The sequence below is a fragment of the Rhinoderma darwinii genome, chromosome 11, assembly GCF_050947455.1.
Source record: "Rhinoderma darwinii isolate aRhiDar2 chromosome 11, aRhiDar2.hap1, whole genome shotgun sequence".
Lineage (NCBI taxonomy): Eukaryota > Metazoa > Chordata > Amphibia > Anura > Rhinodermatidae > Rhinoderma > Rhinoderma darwinii.
Window position 1 is genome coordinate 34,563,649 of NC_134697.1, and position 20,258 is coordinate 34,583,906.

Below are 20,258 nucleotides of genomic sequence, written 5' to 3' on the forward strand. Positions count from 1 at the left end.
AATATATATTTATTTCTTTTTGGGAAGGAGCAGAGATGACGATTTGTCCTTGTTCAATTACTTGGTAAACTATTGCATTGTTTCAGGTTGCCAAATTATCAAGCTGAATTACCATGATAATATTCAATACAAAAACATGACACCAAAATATGTGTTGAATTTCATTATTTTGTAACATTTGCATAGTGTAGTGCACATTTGACAAATCCATACGTGGTCCTAAAGTAACATTTATAGAAATATCTTTGCATTATATTTATCTGATAGTAACCACTTCCATTACACTGATGAACATTTGTCTATCGCAAGAACAATGTTGAGACTCCTTTCCCCAGTTATCCACTGATTCCTTGCCCCAGAGGATTGTATCCAGTGGTTTCTAACCTACATTTTCATTCTGAACTCCTCCTCTGGAAACCTGAAAGCAGAAGCCTAGGATGATCAAATTAAACTTCTTATGAAGCAGCTGTCATTTGACAGCATCTCTTTTCTCCACAACCAGTAGGACGGACTATCACCAGAAAGCTACTTTCTAATTGGTAGAAATATTGCGTATTTACATCAGGGGTATTAACCCAGCACTGGTGTTGGCAGGGTAATAACCCCTTGAAAATATACATGCATTGGGCCTCCTTACACTTGGTGCCTATGTGTAGCTTAGGGTCTGCTCACATCTATGTTGGAGGCTACCTTAGGGGCCTACACCACAGATCCGGCTGAAAACACCAGAAACAAGAGTGCAGCATGCTGTGCTATTATTTCTGGTAAAACCACAGACGCCCTGATGGAAACCCATTAAAGTCAGAGGGTTTCGTGGGGCGCCAATGGTGTCAGTCATACAATGGAACAGGCGCTTCCGGTATTTTCATTGTTCTGCTGCTCTGACGGAGGAGAACAACGTAAAAACTGACGCAGGTGTGAATAGGCCCTTAGCTGGTTACACAGTTTATAGAATTGTCCGTTTGCAATGGAAGCTCAAGAAACTGATCTTGATCAATGGCAGGTGTATAGGAATATATCTGAATATGTCTTCGAACGTATATGCCAAATGTATTCGGGGAATATAATGTGAATAGAGCCTTAAAGGGGTTGTCAAGTATTAGTAAATGAAGCTGAGATGCAATACCAGATACAGCCCACAGATGAGAGTGGCGCTGCTTCTGGAGAAAAAATTGTAGTTATTTTTCACATCTTAGACAACTATTGTACCCATTTAGGGTTCCATTGTTTTATAAAGCAAGCAGTCATGCCGTGCAGCTGATTTTATAAAAATGTGTTTTACCTGTTGCTGATAGGCGCATCTCCACTTCTATTGGTGTAGTTAACAATGGCGTTAAAGGACTGATTGATCCATTGCCAAAATATAACCGCAGGAGTTGTTCTGTAGGCAAGATGCGAAAAGAATAGTGAATTTTGTACAAAATTTTGTTATGTGATTATAGAGACACTCCAGCAATTTTTTGTATTGTGGCCCCCGTTTGTAAAGTACACCCGGTAAAAGGTAGGGCAGGCCATCCTCTTACCGAGCGCTTTGTTGCCGAGCTATCCTGGCCGTAATTATGACACGTGACTGTACTGTGACCGGCTGATTCCTACAGCGTCTGCTGTGTGGACCGGAAGTCTCTTTCACTATGCATTTCTGTGAGACTCAGATTAAGAAGTTTATAGGAATGCATAGTGAAAGAGACTTCCAGTGCACACAGCAGACGCTGTAGGAATGGGCCGGTCACGTGACATAATTGCAGCCGGGATATTTCTTCAACAAAGCGCCCGGAAAGAGGATGACCTGCTTTACCTTTTTACCGGTCTACTTTACAAATGGGGGCCGCAATAAAAAATTTTTGCTGGAGTGTCTCTTTAAAGCCTAAATTCTGTGACAAAATTACAACATGTGACTTATTTAACGAATAGAACTGGCCATGTAACATGATTGCAGTTATTCTCCTTTGTGATGCACAATTCTATTCCAAACTATGTCCTCCTGTCTGCATCTGTTAATTAAATGACATCACTTCCTGTCTCAGTGATCACTCAGTTTAGGCCACATGCACACGGCCGTGCCCATAATCATGGCCCGCAATTGCAAGCGCGGCCGGCCGCCCACGGCTGTCCGCATTTTCGGGCCGTGCTCCCATACAAAGCATGGGAGCACGGCCCGTAAAATGCAAAAGAACAGACATGTTCCATCATTTTCTAACCATTTCTAGAGCACAGACACCCATCCGTAGCGATACGGAAAGGTGTCTGCGGCCAATATAACTGAATGGGTCCGTAATTGCAGACCGTATTACGGTCCGCAATTACGGATAATTTTTACGGTCGTGTGCATTGGGGCCTTATAGTCACAGACAAAATAGGAGCATGGGCAGGGTCAAACACAGACTGGAGAGGGCACCCCTGCCAGAGCATTGTATGGGGTGCTTGGTCTCCAATAGTTCATCATAGAGCACCCATCTTATGTCTCCTAACAATCCTTTTTATGTAAAAAAAAAAAAAAAAAAGAAAAGCCACCACAAGTACTCGGCACATGTAATATTATATACTGACTAAAATAACTATTCTTTGATTGCTTTATAGGATTTTATACTGGAAACATTGTCCATATTTATATCCAGCACTATATAGAAAGAATGTTAAACATGCTACATGAAGCTCAAATATTTCACTACATGCCAAAGAGTCTTCTGTGTATGAGCTGTACCATGTATAGAAAACTGAACGCAAAGTCAATGACTCACAAGTTACTTCCTGCCTAAGATTTCTCAAGACTATCACGCGACAGGGTCTGAGTGTCGGACGTTTTGGTCCATTTTTCTTGGGCGATTTGCATCCGTTCCGTTTCTGTTCCGGGCCGTGTTTCTGTTTTAATGACCGATTTTGACCTGTTTTGCATCAGTTTTTTTCCCTGTCCATTTTAAAAACAGATGAATTTAATTTGTCTGTTTTTTTTGCCACACACTGCCCACTGTAGATAATGCCACACAGCCCCTGTAGATAATGCCACACACTGCCCTCTGTAAAGAATGACACACAGCCCCCTGTAGATATTGCCACACACCACCCTCTGCAGATAATGACACAAAGCCTCCTGTAGATACTGCCACAGCCCCCCTGTAGGTAGTGCCCACAGGTCCCCTCTATGTAGTGCCACACAGCCTCCCTCTAAGGAAACACACAGCCCCCTTGTACATAGCACCCCCGTAGATACCTGCCCCCCCCAAAGATGGCACCCCCCTTGCTGTAGATAGAGCCACTGCAGAGGACCGCTCCAGGATGTCCATATATGGACAGTGACATCATGGACGTCTCCTGGAGCAGTCCCCTGTTCCTGAAGCAGAATACCCGGCCACAGCTGTGTCAGGGACGTCTGTGGCCGGGGATTCCGCTTCAGAAGTCCCTAACGTCACTGTCCACATATGGACAGTGAAGTCAGGGACTTCTAAGGGAGCGGAATCACCGGCCACAGCGTCGGTTGCTATGGCCGGGGATTGCGTTTCATGTCCCTGACATCACTATCCATATATGGACAGTGACGTCAGTAACTTCTCCTAGATCGGAATCACCGGCCATTGTGGCCGGGGATTCCGCTTCAGGATTAGGGGACCGCTCCAGGAGAAGTCCCTGACTTCACTGTCCATTCACTGTCCTCCTGCAGCGGAATTCCCGGCCACAGCTTCGGCAACACTGTGGCCGGGGATTAGGATTCCGCTCCTGAAGGGAGTAAAAAGATCTCCTCCTCACAGCACTGTGAGGAGGAGAAGAGAGCGAACGAGCAGCAGAAAGCACGATCGTCACTCGGATCACATCCGAGTGACAGCCGTTCTTTACACGGCCCCATAGACTTCTATGGGAGCCGGGCGGCCGGGAGAACGGCTGAAAATAGAGCATGTCCCATTTTTTGACAGCCCGGTTACCAGGCCATCAAAAAAATCGGCCGTGTGAATAGCCCCATTTGGGGTCTATTGTTCCTACTGCGGCCATGTGACGGCCGTTCAAAGAACAGCCGCCACATGGCCGGGAATCCCTGTCGTGCGAATAGGGCCTTACAGTTTTTTTATTTTTCATATTGCCTAATTCTGTTTTGTGTTTTGTTTTAAAGAAAGCATATGTAGATGCCTACCAACAACAAACTTCTAAGCATGCTACCGCTGGGTATTTGATTTTCTTTCTCAGCCAAACGTTATCATATGATGTATTATAATACTCTCATTCACATACTATGACTTCTGTCCTGAATAACACAACATTCATTGAATCTATTCCAATCTAAGTTATTGTTCTTTAACATATCTTGGGGAACTTATATTCAGACCACTATATGGAACGTTTAATGATTTCTTATCTAATTCTATGATTAAAAATTTTATATTTTTGTTCATTTCAAAAGAAGGCTACTTTCTCACATGAAAATGACAATACATTGTAACTGTTTTGATGGATAGAGACATGCCTGTAAAATGTCAGCATGCAGCCTGTGATTGTCATGTTCATGGGCACCTGTGCCGACATCCGTCCTATCAAGACCATCTTCTCTCCTGTATCTGGGTGGAAAGCAGAATCGTAGATGTATTTCGCTTTCCATAGTTGGTCTTCAGTAAGTCCTGGTGTTCGAACTCCATTTCTGTGATTTATAATAAGTTTAATAAATTAGAAAAATAAAAAACAAAATGTAGCATTTGACTATTCAGGAAATAGAAGCTGCACATCCCTCACATCTGTTTTTAACATTATTTACCACATTAACCTTTATTCTGTTTGATATGTGGATGACCAAGAAAAAACATGTATAAAATGCAATGAGTTTGGATGAAAAAGTGGTGAAAAAACGCTCACCTCATTCAGTTGTGCTAGGACTGGCCTCTTCATCAGGTAAAATACAAATACCTGGTATTTTAACCTGATGAAGAGGCTGGTCCGGCCCCCGAAACGCGTTGTTTTAATTTATACAAATAAATCTTCCTAGATCAATATCTCTTGGATCAGTCTTAATCTGTTTGAAAAACAAAGTTTGCTTTATCCAGTTGCGCTAGAACAAAGGATCCAATATTTTATCTTATCTTCTCCATTTTAAGCTGTTTGATGTCACTTGAGCGACACAAATAGAGCAAAATGCAAAAATGAACTTATGTGAAATATTTTTTCATGTTAATAGTAGAGACCCTCCAACACAACGCCATCTACATGTAGCGTAAAAATAATAATAGAAAAACAATACACTGCGATACTAAAGATTACCCTTTATAGGGCTAGTCTCAACAAGACAACCCCTTTCTTAATGGAACCCACATAGCCATCGGCTCCTGAAGCCCCCAACTTTTATTACCAGGGATACGCCAGCTACTGCTGCAGGGAAAAATTAGCATTACATGGTGTTCATTTGAATGAATGGGCTTCCATGTAATTAATGGCCAGGCCGGGTGTACCATAGTGGCAGCAGATCTTTCTCATTGGATCTGTGCTCTAACCAAGAGACGAGAGGTCCTGAGTGGGTTCTCCCAAGTGCCCTATCAGGGCATGTGGACTGTAGTTTTATTTTTTTGACAACCTCTTAAAAAGAAAAAACTACAGACATTATTTAGCTTGGAAACGCATGCTATATCTTGTGGAAAGCGTCATGTCATGTCAGAAAATAAAACTTGTTCTAGATTTTATAACATTTAAAACCCTTAAATTTAACTTTACAGCCATAGCAGTATTCAGTATTGCCATAAAGAAAGGCACTGGAATTTCACCATTAGGTTCATGATACCTGTAATTTTCTATAATGTTTTTAGCTTCATCAAGTACTTTGGGTCCAAGCAGAATATTGCGAGGATCTGTCACCATAAAGAAATGTCTGGCTCTCCCTTCGAACGTGGTTGGATCCCATCGAGGTTCCTTGATGTTAATGTTGAAAGGAAGATCTTCAGACATTGTCTGCAAAAATACAAAAAAGACTGGTAAAACATAGTCTGAATTGTTACAATCTCATCACTTGTCCAGCAAATTACAGTTTTCAATATTGTTTAGTTACCTCCACAATTTAACATTTTATATCTTATTCAGTAGGTACAGCATCTCTTTCTAAGTAATAACATGTACATTTGCTCATGAAACAGGCCCTTTCCTTAGTCTGCTCAGTATTTGACTTGTTAAAGGAGCAGACTGCACTCCAGAGCTTCTTTTCCTACTGAAATCTGCAACTAAAGTCTCTTTCACGCGTTTCGGTCTGTAATGAGGCACGCAATACAGAACTCTATTGCAGTCAGTAGTGTTTCATTCTGGTGCGGAATAAAGCCCCTTACAACCCTCTAGAAGCACTGAAAGTGGTGCATTACACATGATGGAGCATACAGCAGATTGAGGAATATGCAGTACCCATGGAAATAGGCCATGCAAAATATTGGAGATGTGAACACCTCCAAATAATAATATTAGCTCCGTATTCTGCATCTACTCCATATGAACAGAATACGGTGCCAATACATGCAAGTATGAGTGTAGCCTTAGTAAGCTATTTTGGAGAATATAGAGAACTGCTTTTAGTCACCTGGTCACCCAAACTGTATATCCAGACTCTTCCCTGCTTTTCCCACTCTGTGCTTTCTACGCTTAGTTTGCGGAATACACATGGAGAAGACTATCCTACTTTAAGTTCACAATGCCTACATGACAGTCCACATGAACCCTGGGAGCTAAATGTACAAACTACATTTGTCATTAGGGGTTAAACTAAAACACCCAAATCTCTATGAACTATACAAAGTAAACTATATACATACTAACGCTGATGAATCATGAATGTCAACAACTGTGTCTCAGCACTGATGTGAAAGGGGATAATCTTCTCACTATTTGACCCTAGTTATTACTTGTAAAGAACTATGTCATACTTTAAATGGAAAAAAATAATTTTCAGGTCAGCAAAGAGATAAATTATATAGTTTTTTATCAACAAAATAATCCTCAGTTCGTGAAATGTATTGCAAAATGAATCCTATTCTGTCTAACAAGAAATGGAAGTTGGCTCAGAAAGTAATATTTCTCTGAACAAAGCTAAACATAAAGCTGACTCCGCTGGGCTTTGTTGTCCTTTCCAGCCGTATAGATGGAAATGCTTAAATGACAATTCCCTAATAAAATTCAGAATAACGTATACAGAAAAGATGCAATTCTACTGTATGGCCACCAGGGGATGTTTGGTCTGCTCTGCAGTATATTTGGATCGATCTCTCAGTTAATGGGATGTTTATGACAGGAGTGACACCTGCTTTTTATAGTTATTGTCGAAAATTTCTCAAAGAGGTTCTCCAAATAAATATATTTTGCATAAATATGGCAAACATGGCATAAGATCTTGTTCACACACACAGCAGCTTTTGTGCAATTTTTGATGCATCTTTTTACTTCGAACGAGGAATGGAAACTAAACAGAGAAACAGTATAAAGGAAAGATGTATACCTCTCTGTTTTTGGAATAAATACGGTATTGGCTAAAAAAAAATGCACTGTGCGAACTGGGCCTAAGAAAAAGTGAAAGCCTTGATGTGAGTACTGACAAGCCTCTGTGCCACGTTTCTCACTTCAGCTCATTGACTTGTGAGACCAACCAGTAGCTAGTGATGGTGGTATGTGCCAACTCCATGGAAACGCTGAAGCTGTGAACAGGGCCGCCATCAGGAATTTCAGGGCCCCCTACAGCTACATTTTCTGGGCCCCCCTACCGTGGCACCGCCTGTTAACGGTACTCCGTCCAGTACTATATCATGGTACCCAGGGCCGCCATCAGGGGGGGTATTATGGGTACTGATGCGAGAGGCCCGGCCAAACCTAATTGAAAGGGGGGCCCGGCAAACTGCCGCGACTTGCCTTTGGTAGAAAAAAAACAGGCCCCTGCAATGGGGCCCGTTTTTTTCACCAAAAGAATGTCATGAGCTGCGGGCCCCCCTTTCAATTAGGTTTGGCCGGGCCTCTCACATCAGTACCCCTAATACCCCCCTGATGGCGGCCCTGGGTAGCATGGGGGCCGTCAAACACCGCCGCCTGTGCGACCGATCACGCGCACCCGCAAACTCCCGCGCATGCGCACCGGCGACCGGCTGGAACCGCGCACCGAATTTTGAGGCAGATTTTGACCTGCCCACACTATCTTGCCGCGTTTTTTGCCCGCGGCGATTGAGGACAGCAGACAGAAAACGCAGCGAAAAATGCATTTTCTGCCTCCCATTGATTTCGATGGGAGGTCAGAGGCAGAACCGCGGCAAGAAAGGACGTGCTGCTTTTTCTTTTTTCCGCGACTGGCTCCCATTGATTTCAGATTAAATCAATGGGAGGCGGTTTTGGAAGTTTTTTGGTGCTGATTCTGACGCAGTGTCCGAGTCAATATCAAGGCCCAAAAACTCTGTGAACTGGGCCTTATTGTTAGGGCTTATTCAGACGAACGTGTAATACGTCCGTGAAACGTGTGTGATTTTCACGCGCCTCGCACGGACCTATGTTACTCTATGGTGCCGTGCAGACTGTCAGTGATTTTCACGCAGCGCAAGTCCGCTGCGTAAAACTCACGACATGTCCGATATTTGTGCATTGTTCGCGCATCACGCACCCATTGAAGTCAATGGGTGCGTGAAAATCACGCCCAGCGCTTCCGCAGCCGTATAAACTATGAATGAAAACAGAAATGCACCACGAGCTACAAACAAACAGAGTGTCATAATGATGGCGGCTGCGCGAAAATCACGCAACCACGCATCATACGCTGCTGACACACGGAGCTGTTATGGACCTTTTGCAAGCGCAAAACGCCACGTTTTTGCGCGCGCAAAAAGCACACGCTTGTGTAAATCCGGCCTTAGGGTAGGAACACACTAGGCATGAACGCTGCGGATTTTATGCAACACATTTTATTGTGTAAAATCCGCAGCGTATTACAGAGGTTTGAACAAATCTCATCCACACGCTGCAAAAATAATGGACCTGCAGTGTGACTTTTTGGCTTTTTAAGTCGCATGTCAATGTATTCTGTGGAATCGCCGCTCCTCTGTTGCGGAAATGCTGCGGTTCTGCCGAAAAATCACAAATGAGAAAAAAAAAAAAAGGCACTTTTTTAAATTTATAAAAAAGTTTAGACTTGCCCCGGCCGTAGTCCTGGTGACGCGATCCTCTATTCTTAGCGCAGCCCCGCCTCCTGTCATGACGTTTCATCCCATGTGACTGCTGCAGCGGTCACATGGTCTACAGCGACATCCCAGGAGGCGGGGCTACGTTCAGAAGAGAGAGATGCGTCACTTAAACTACGGCCGGGGTAAGTCTAAACTTTTTTTTCCCTGCAGGATTCCCGCAGCGGACACGCCTCACGAAACCTGCGCCACTATTTGGTGCGGTTTTGCTGGCGGAATTCCCTGTGGCTCCCGGGATAAGCTGTGTCATTTTACTCAGCATATCCGCCTAGTGTGTCCCTTATGATGTCGCTCCTGGAGCTGCTGCCGCTCTCTAAATAGGCAGTTGGTCCAGTAGAATTTGGAATTATTTTTTTTTGTGAACCAGCTTAAAAAAATACAAAACTTTTGTGTTAGGGCCTGTTCACATCACCGTTCGCTTCCGCTCCGGGGTTCCGTCTGAGGTTTCTGTCGGGTGAACCCCGCAACGGAAAGTGAAAGTGATAGCACAGCTTCCGTTTCCATCACCATTAGCGCAGTCGACTGCGCTATTAATTCCGTCCGAAAACCAGCCGGAATGGTGAGTCCTAGTGACGCATCTCTCTCTTCTGAACTTAGCCCCGCCTCCTGGGATGACGCTGTAGACCATGTGACCGCTGCATCAGTCACATGGGATGAAACGTCATGACAGGAGGCGGGGCTGCGCTAAGAATAGAGGATCGCGTCACCAGGACTACGGCCGGGGCAAGTCTAAACTTTATCAATTTAAAAAAGTACCTTTTTTTTCTTCTCATGTGTGATTTTTGCGGCAGAACCGCAGCATTTCCGCAACAGAGGAGCAGCGATCCCACAGAATAAATTGACTCGCTGCGGCTTAAAAAGCCAAAGTCACACGGCAGGTCCATTTTTTTTGCAGCGTGTGGATGAGATTTGTTCTAATCTCATCCACTCTGCTGCGACTGTGATACGCTGCGGATTATCCACAATAAAATATGTTGCATAAAATCCGCAGCGTTCATGCCTAGTGTGTTCCTACCCTAAGGCCGGATTTACACGAGCTTGTGCTTTTTGCACGCGCAAAAAACGTGGCGTTTTGCGCATGCAAAAGTTCCATAACCGCTCCGTGTGGCAGCAGCGTATGATGCGCGGCTGCGTGATTTTCGCGCAGCCGCCATCATTATGACACTCTGTTTGTATGTTTGTAGCACGTGGTGCTTTTCTAATTTCATTCATAGTTTATACTGCTGCGGAAGTGCTGGGCGTGATTTTCACGCACCCATTGACTTCAATGGGTGCGTGATGCGCGAACAATGCACCAATATAGGACATGTCGTGAGTTTTACGCAGCGGACACACGGACTCGCGCTGCGTGAAAATCACTGACAGTCCGCACGGCACCATAGAGTAACATAGGTCCGTGCGAGGCGCGTGAAAATCACGCGCGTTGCACGGACGTATTACACGTTCGTCTGAATAAGCCCTAACAATAAGGCCCAGTTCACAGAGTTTTTGGGCCTTGATATTGACTCGGACACTGCGTCAGAATCAGCACCAAACTACTTCCAAACCCGCCTCCCATTGATTTAATCTGAAATCAATGGGAGCCAGTCGCGGAAAAAAGAAAAAGCAGCACGTCCTCTCTTGCCGCGGTTCTGCCTCTGACCTCCCGTCTAAATCAATGGGAGGCAGAAAATGCATTTTTCGCTGCGTTTTTTGTCTGCTGTCCTCAATCGCCGCGGGCAAAAAACGCAGCAAAAAAACGCGGCAAGATAGTGTGGGCAGGTCAAAATCTGCCTCAAAATTCTTTAAGGAATTTTGAGGCAGATTTATTTTTGCCTGCAAAATACTGTGTGAACAGGGCCATACATAAACAACACTTTGAGATAATTTACTCACTGTCAGAAGAGCTGCTCCCACTCCAGTCCTCTTCCGGCGATGTCTTCCAGGGGAGGTCTTCGGTCCAGACGTCCAGTCCTTCACCTCCAGCCAGGCTCCAGGTAAGTTTTGTCCATGTGGGTCCGCGGCTGCGCGCGCTTCGTTCGCGGGTGCGCGGGCGGCCGGTCGCGGGTGCGCGCGCGGTCGATCGCGGGTGCGCGCGCGGGCGGTCTCCAGTGCGGGCGTTCGTGGATGCGCACTCGCGAGTGCGCACGCGCGGGAGTTTCATTGTGCGCGCGATCGGGTGCGCGCGCGCGGGCGGACGGTTTGACGGCCCCCCATGACGAGGGGAGGGGGCCCGCAGCCGCAGCAGCAGCAGCAGCAGCTCACGACATTCTTTTGGTGAAAAAAACGGGCCCCATTGCAGGGGCCCGTTTTTTCCTACCAAAAGAATGTCGAGGCAGTTGCCGGGCCCCCCTTTCAATTAGGTTTGGCCGGGCCCCTCACACCACTACCCCTAATACCCCCCTGATGGCGGCCCTGGCTGTGAAGTTCAAGCAGCTATTAGGTTTCAAATAGTTATAGGACCCCCATAGGTCACAGTTGTGACTGGGCCTCGAAGCCTAGGGGCCTACAGGCCCTCCGCCACCTTACTGCACAAGGACCAGGGGTGGAATCAGACCAGTTCTCACAATCTGGTTATCAAAATTAAAGTAGAACCCATTGTCTGGTAAATCCCACCCAGTTACCTTGGTTGGGGCCTTTTTTAACCTATAAGACAGATTATTTTCAAATCTATAGCAATATGGCGCCTGGCAATGTGAGGACTACACTGAACTTTCTGCATGGCGCTATTTACTTCGGGCACTATTTACTTCGGGCACTATCTGTTCAGCACTATTTATTGGAGAACCTTACTTCCATTACACTATGTATGTGGCACTATTTGGCACTATATATTGGTATATTGGGGCACTCTCTGTGCTAACTGACAAAGACTAAGCACGAAATTTCCCCTCCTGCACACAGCGGGACTTTACAGCTCCCTCCAACCCTTGCGTTCTTCCTCCACAGTCCCCCCTGACTGCTAACTTGTGAATGAGTTAGCCCATATGTTATCATCATAAAATGTGTGGAGGGTCTGAAAGTTCGGGAAGTGTGTATGAATAAAAACATCCGGGAGTTTTTACCAAGTCATTTTTGGTTACTTAGGATTGGACTGAACATATTTAGGCCACTGTTTATCAATTATCCATGAGAGAGTCTAGTCGAAGAATTGACACAGTCTCAGAAAAGTTACCCTTTAAAAAGAGGCATAAGATTAAAAGCCCCAATGTAAAATCTGTAATCGAGCGCAGTACCACATGACATTTATGATACTAATGATATTTTATGTGGCAGAGGTGCCTAAAGGTGACCATATACATAAAATGTAAGTTTTCCAAACCCGCTGATTTCGTTAGAGACCAGGGCCTAGGTGCGATTGCGATCTCTGCACCACCTATAGTATTTCCCGGCCTTCTAAGAACACACATGTGCTACCCAAAGCTGAATGTCTCAGCCAGACAGCCAAATTCATCATTTTTTCCAGAACTCTTGTGCCAATCCCAGCCTTTTGGGACAATGCCCAGATACTTTACACTCAAACTTTCCGTTTTCAAAAGTTATCCTCCAACTAAAGTAAATTTACTGGGACGAATTCTTCATTAACTCTTTCCCTCCCTACAGGTCCTCTTTTTCCTATGACATAAATTGGACACTAATAAAGTATGTTACAGGTGAAGAATAATGATCGGTATTGCGTTAAAGCCGGTTAGTTAGTCCTCGCTGCTGTCCAGGCGATCACTCTATAGTCAGTATCATGATAACTAAAGGAGTGCGGCTAGCTTCCTGGCTCGCATATAGAAGCGTTACCTAGTTTACCATTATTGAAAAATCCTTTGTTTGTAAAATATACAAGACATCAAAGGCAGGAAGACAATAACGTTTCTTCAGACGTCGTTATGTTCTAATAGCCTGAAATACAAATATCTCCACATACAGGCAGAGAACGCAGTATACAACATTGTGTTACAACTTTTAGACTCATTGCACTGGGAAGAACATTACAGAGAGACTAAAAGGGAACTGCAAGCTACTGAGTAGATTTAGTCATGGGGAACATGTTGTTTTTCGTTCAGATAATTTGACTCAGCAGTGGTGCCAAGACCCCACCCTAACTGCAAAAGTGCTAGTACAGCGGAGAACGTCTTACTAAGGAGAACTTTTTTGGTTTCAAATATATTATATACATTTGTATATATTATATTAGCTTGTATGTAAGCGCGCGCGCACACACACACACACACACACACACACACGGCTCCCTGTGTACCTAAGAGACATATTTACCTCTAAGTATACCAGTATCTATGTTCAAAAGCATATACTGTATATATTTTATATTCAGAGAAAGCCAATGTGCCACTATGGTTAGGGTTTTTTTAACGGCCATCACACGGCTGCATGTATTTCTATGGGGCTGTTCACACGGCCGTGTGAAGGGCCCGTGTAGAATAGGACATATCCTATTTTTGTCTGTTTTCACGAATCTCTCAATATATTCAAGTCTATAAGGGACCCATGAAAACGGGTCCCACATGGGTGCGAATCGGCCGTGAAAAACTGCCGATTTGACACACGATCGTTAGAATAAGGCTTTGAGTAAGGTTTTGCAAATCTAAATAAACCACTAACCCAAATGTACCCTTATACTCTATCAGGAACATTCCACTCGGCATACCCTACTCTACTATCAGTATGACCCAAAGCCTACACTAACCAAGCCCAAACCTAGCTTAACTTACTGTCAAGAAGAAAATGACCCTAAACTTTAACCCTAAACTCATAAACCTATTTCTAATGACTAGCAGGGAAATAGCAATCGGTCTCTTGAAAATACTTCTTGGGATCACAAGAGCGGTGTTATAGTATATATCATCCAAGAGAATGCAGAGTATATCATCCAAGAGAATGCAGAGTATATCATCTTTCATGTAGCAGTGGAAGTCTTACGGGAAGGTGGACCAAGGATAGATAGATAGATAGATAGATAGATAGATAGATAGATAGATAGATAGATAGATAGATAGATAGATAGATAGATAGATAGATAGATAGATAGATAGATAGATAGATAGATAGATAGATAGATAGATAGTTGCTTGAGAAAGGCTCCTTGTAAAGAGCCGAAACGTCGCACAGGGGCTAATAAAAAGCCGTTTTTTCCTATCACAAATTGGAGTGCTGTCTCTTATTGGACAAAGATAGATAGATAGATAGATAGATAGATAGATAGATAGATAGATAGATAGATAGATAGATAGATAGATAGATAGATAGATAGATAGATAGATAGATAGATAGATAGAACATTGGCACTTTTGCTGTGGAACATTTACGCCTCTCTACACAGATGTAACGTTCATTATGAATGCCTTGGAGCAGCTGAACTGCCCGGCTTAATCCCTTTGTCGAGAACAACACAAGGAATTACAGTGCTCCAGGAAAGAATGGACAGAGCGCTGGTTTACCAAAAATAACTCGCCCTATTGTTACTAGATCCTCTTCTATGTGCTACTAAACAGTAACCCTTTCAGTGCCCGCAATTTAGAAACAATGTTGCCTTTAGCTATCTGTACAGATAATATAAATATTTATACTAAACATCAAATGTTCTTTGCAGCTAAAGCCGATGCTATAATCACAAGCTGCATAGAATGCTATATACACTATATACACTATATAATCTATATACACTATATACACTATATACACTATATACACTATATACACTTACGGTTCTCTACGTCCTTGCTCAGAAGTCAAATTCTATGCAGCATCCAGTGATAGCAGTGACCTCTCAATGACATCATATGCTTGTACTGTATAAGGGAGGGGAGGACAACCTAGCCTATCATGCCTCCCTGCGCTGCGGACAGCCAATGTATAATCAATACTGCACAGATAAACACAAGGGCGGCCTGTGACTGGCTCAACTCGTTCTGCTGTCAGTGGAAACCACGCAAGACTCAGGGGGAGGGGAGCACTCATGGTTGGTTGTCTAAGAATAAGAGCTTCACAGTAGAGAGGGAGCTGGCTGAGGCCAGTTGCTGCCTGCTGTCATGTGAAGTATCTATATCACGTGAAATAATGCAGTATATTCTCCCTGTATTGCATAATATAGTGAAACAGGAATGAAAATATGAAGATGTAGCAGAGCTGAATATGTCAAGGATAGAAAAGCTGAATTTGTACACAGCCGTCATTTTAATCCGCAATTACGGACTGTAATTGCAGATCAAAGTACGGACCTATTCATTTCTATTGCCCACGGACAGCTTCCCGTATATTTATGAGGAGGTGTCCAGGCCGTAGAAATGACCCGCAAAAATTAGGACATGTCTTATTTTTTGATATTACGTACTTTATAATGGGAGTACGGCCCGTAAATGCAGGTGACTGTCCGCGGTCATCCATGCCTGTAATCACGGCCGTGTGCAGGGGGCCTTAGGGGGTCTTCAAGCACTGGCAGCGTGGCTGGTATTGCTACAGTACACTGTGTCTGTGAAGGCTCATGCACACATCCGTGACTTTTTATACGATCGCAAAACACGGACCGTACACGGATGGCAATCGCGGGGTGGCGATGGTTGCTATGGCTGCCTGGGGGCCGAATGAAGGCCCCCAGGTCCGCCATCTTTGTGCTTCTATTAAGCCCTGCCCCTTAATAGATGACTGTCAGAATCACAATATACTACAATACATTAGTATTGTATATCTAATGATCGCTGGTTGAAGTCCCCTAGGGGGACTAATAAAAAAAGTAAACATTTTTTAAAAAAAGTTTTTTTTTTTCATGTTTCAAAAAATAAAAATAAATTAAAGTTCAAAAAACCTCATTTTCCCCCTAGAGCATAGTAAAAAAATAAAATAAATATACATAATTGGTATCGCCGTATCCATAAAAGTCTGAACTATTACAATATATCATTATTTAACCCGCACGGTGAACGCTGTAAAAAAAACTAAATTGTGAACACCACAATCTCTATTTTTTGGTCACCTAATCTCCCACAACAAATTAAATAAAAAGTGATCAAAATGTCGCATGTATCCCAAAATGGTATCATTACAAACTACAGTTTATCCCACAAATATAAGCTCCATACCACTTAATCGACGGAAAAATAAAAAAGTTATGGCTCTCGGAATTTGGCAACACAAAATGAATTTTATTTTTTACACTTAGGTTTTTACTTGTAAAAGTAGTAAAATATAGAAAAAACTATATATATTTGGTATCCCCGTCATCGTATTGACCCGCAGAATAAAGTTAACATGTTGTTTTAATTGCACAGTGAATTCCGTAAAAATGAAGCGCAAAAAAACATGGAGGAATCGCTGTTTTTTTCATTTTCTACCTCACAAATAATTTTTGACGCGTTTCCTAGTACATTATATGGCACGATAAAGGGTGCTACGAAAAACTACAACTCGTCCTGTAAAAATCAAGCCTTCATAGGACTATGTCGATGGAAAAATAAAAAAGTTATGGCTTATGGAAGGTGGGGAGGAAAAAACGAAAATGAAAATCTGAAAAGGACTGCGGCGGGAAGGGGTTAAAAAAACGGATTGCACACTGAAGAATTTCACTGAAGTGTGCATGAGCCCTTATGGGCACTGTAATTTAGATTGTATTATTTACATATAATATAATATAAAACATTTGTGAGTGTATGCACTGTCAGGGAGTATGGGTTGTGTTGCCAGAGAGAGGAAAGATGTGTTGCAAAATAGAGGAGCCTAAAATGTCTGTACGGAAAACAGTTTCTGGAAGAATCCTTCATGATGGTCTGTGCCAGATGGAGAAGAAATGGCAGGGGGGGGGGGGGTTACTTGAATAAGAGAAGACTTTGACAGGGAATCACTGGGTTTAATTATTGCTGATTGCCTGCACTTGATCAGTACTGTAGTCTTGTTTCCAGTTTGCAGTGTAATGATGCCTGACAACCATTGTGTCACAATGTTATTCAATCACTATATTATTTAATCATGGTATGATGGTACTATTTAGTCTCTGTATGGCAGTATTATATAGTCACAGTATTTCAGTATATTATTTAGTCAGTGTATGGTGGTATTATTCAGTCAGTGTATGATGGTATTATTTGGTCAGTGTATGGTGGTATTATTCAATCACAGTATGGGGGTATTATTTAGTCTCTGTATGTCAGTATTATATAGTCACAGTATGTCAGTTTATTATTCAGTCAGTGTATGGTGGTATTATTTACTCATAGTATGGGGGTATTATTCAGTCATGGTATGATGATATTATTTAGTCACAGTGTAGCGTCCATGGCCGCGGACCGTCGGGTTTGCTCACCCCCCGGCAGCCGCAGTCATGGATCTGTGAGCGTTGGCTTGCATCTCCTTCCCAGGAGACGTCAGCACTCATTTCCGCTCCGGCCGGCTGTGTCCCGTTGGGTGCTCACGCACGCTCATGCCTGGCCTTAAAGGGCCAGCACGCGCACAGGAGGAAATCATCATCAACTGCCCATGATTTCCTGGACTATAAGAAGGGCCCTGCCCCTTTACTCCTTGCCTGAGTGTTGTTAGTGTATCCCATGTCAGTCTTGCAAATGGTCCCTTAGTGTTATCCCATTCCTGTTGTTACCCATGCCCTGCTATCTGTATCCTGTATCCCGTGCTGTGTTCTTGTTCCTGAGTTTATTAGGGTTGAAGTCGTGTCCTACTGCACCTGCTGTCTTCTGCCACGTCCAATGTCTTCTGCCACGTCCAGTGTCTTCTGCCACGTCCAGTGTCGTCTACCCCTTCCAGTGTTATCCACCACGTCTGGTGCAAGCTGCTGCACCCACCTCCATCCGTGCTGAAGCCTCGGCCACTGTCTGGAATATTTCAGGTACCCTTGTGTTACAAACCACTATAGACCCTTGCATGGACTGTGACTAGGCCAGCTGTCTCTCCGCTACGGCAGAGCAGCCTAGTGGGTCTACATACCCTGTGATCGTGACACACAGTATGTCAGATTATTATTCAGTCAGTGTATGGTGGTATTATTTAGTCATAGTATGGTGGTATTATTCAGTCATGATATGATGATATTATTTAGTCACTGTATCAGGTGGTATTATTCAGTCACAGTATGGGTGTATTATTTAGTCTCTGTATGGCAGTATTATATAGTCACAGTATGTCAGTTTATTATTCAGTCAGTGATGGTGGTATTATTTAGTCACTGAGTAGTGGTATTATTCAGTCACAGTATGGGGGTATTATTTAGTCTCTGTATGATAGTAATATATAGTCACAATATGTCAGTTTATTATTCAGTCAGTGTATGGTGGTATTATTTAGTCATAGTATGGTGGTATTATTCAGTCATGGTATGATGATATTATTTAGTCACTGTATCAGGTGGTATTATTCAGTCACAGTATGGGGGTATTATTTAGTCTCTGTATGGCAGTATTATATAGTCACAATATGTCAGATTATTATTCAGTCAGTGTATGGTGGTATTATTTAGTCATAGTATGGTGGTATTATTCAGTCATGGTATGATGATATTATTTAGTCACTGTATCAGGTGGTATTATTCAGTCACAGTATGGGGGTATTATTTAGTCTCTGTATGGCAGTATTATATAGTCACAATATGTCAGATTAGTATTCAGTCAGTGTATGGTGGTATTATTTAGTCATAGTATGGTGGTATTATTCAGTCATGGTATGATGATATTATTTAGTCACTGTATCAGGTGGTATTATTCAGTCACAGTATGGGGGTATTATTTAGTCTCTGTATGGCAGTATTATATAGTCACAGTATGTCAGTTTATTATTCAGTCAGTGATAGTGGTATTATTTAGTCATAGTATGGTTGTATTATTCACTCACTGTAGAGGGATACTATAGGGTTACCGTATGGCAGTATATTATTCAGTCAGTTTATGGTGGTTGGTGATATTCAGTCACTGTATAGTAGTATTATACCGTCTTGAATTATAAATCTTCATGGCTACAGTAAGTGATAGGTCATAACCATTACCTTCTCCTTATTATGAATAGCGGGCAGTCTTTTGATCTCACGCAGTCAAGGGTGGTCTCAAATTGTAAGAACACCTCCTCTTATTCCAAGATCTAGTAATCTCTAATAAGGTCAACTGACTGTGCCGTAATAACCTCACTAGGACACAGAACATACAGCAGAACAAAACCATTCACATATAAGAATGAGGTAAGAGAACCATGTAATAGTCTGCGCCAGTTTTTCATATACGCTGCTGTACACATGGAATGGAAATGATTGTAGTCTTAATATCATTGGCTAATTAAAAGGGGGAGACTTACTACTACTTAAATCTCATGTAATATAATTATGGTAATTAGGTCTTAAAAGCAAGAAGAATTAGATTACAGCCATTGATTTGTCAGTTGTTATGGCATAGTCAGGGTATGTCCTTGGGTGTCAGATTTTTTGCAAACATTTCTGCGATAGTCTTACACAAACACAGAAATTTGTAAAAATTAACGCACCCGCTGCAGATACAGTTTCTGCCAAAAATATGATGTGTAAACATACCCTTATACTCAGCCTCCCAGTATACAGGGAATATAGGATTGTATGTATATTGTATTCAGGATATATATATATTTTTCTTGGATATATATATATATATATATATATATATATATATATATATATATGTATATATATATGTATATATATATATATATATGTATATATATATATATATATATATATATATATATATATATATATAGTAATAGAAAAAAGCAGTACTCAAAGATAAATTCCAAAATAGATATGGGTGCCCGAAAGGTAATCCTGATCCAAGGATAATGACCGTATATAGAAAGAAATCCCGCAGGACTCTGGTATACCGGGGTGCTGCGGGATATTTTTCTATATATATATATATATATATATATATATATATATATATATATATATATATATATATATATATATACACCAATCAGCCATAACATTAAAACCACTGACAGGTGAAGTTACAATAGCGTCTGCTAAGTGGTGGGATATATTTCCCATGAAGGACATTTATGACATATCCACAGCACATGTCATAAATGTCAGATAGATGCGGGTCCCACCTCTGGGACCCACACCTATCTCCAGAACGGGGCCCCCTAAACCTC

General features: G+C 42.5%; 1 protein-coding gene across 1 annotated transcript in view; it reads right to left on the reverse strand.

The window, feature by feature from the left end:
* SFXN3 (sideroflexin 3) overlaps positions 1-14,956 on the reverse strand; it is a 29,509-nt gene extending 14,553 nt beyond the window's left edge. The window contains exons 1-4 of the mRNA XM_075841050.1: positions 14,851-14,956; positions 5,750-5,916; positions 4,451-4,621; positions 1,283-1,381 (exon numbers count right to left, since the gene is read on the reverse strand). Of these exons, the coding sequence (XP_075697165.1) occupies positions 1,283-1,381; positions 4,451-4,621; positions 5,750-5,913 (434 nt within the window). The 5' untranslated portion in view covers positions 5,914-5,916; positions 14,851-14,956. The remainder of the gene's footprint in view (positions 1-1,282; positions 1,382-4,450; positions 4,622-5,749; positions 5,917-14,850) is intronic.
* Between the last annotated feature and the right edge of the window lie 5,302 nt (positions 14,957-20,258).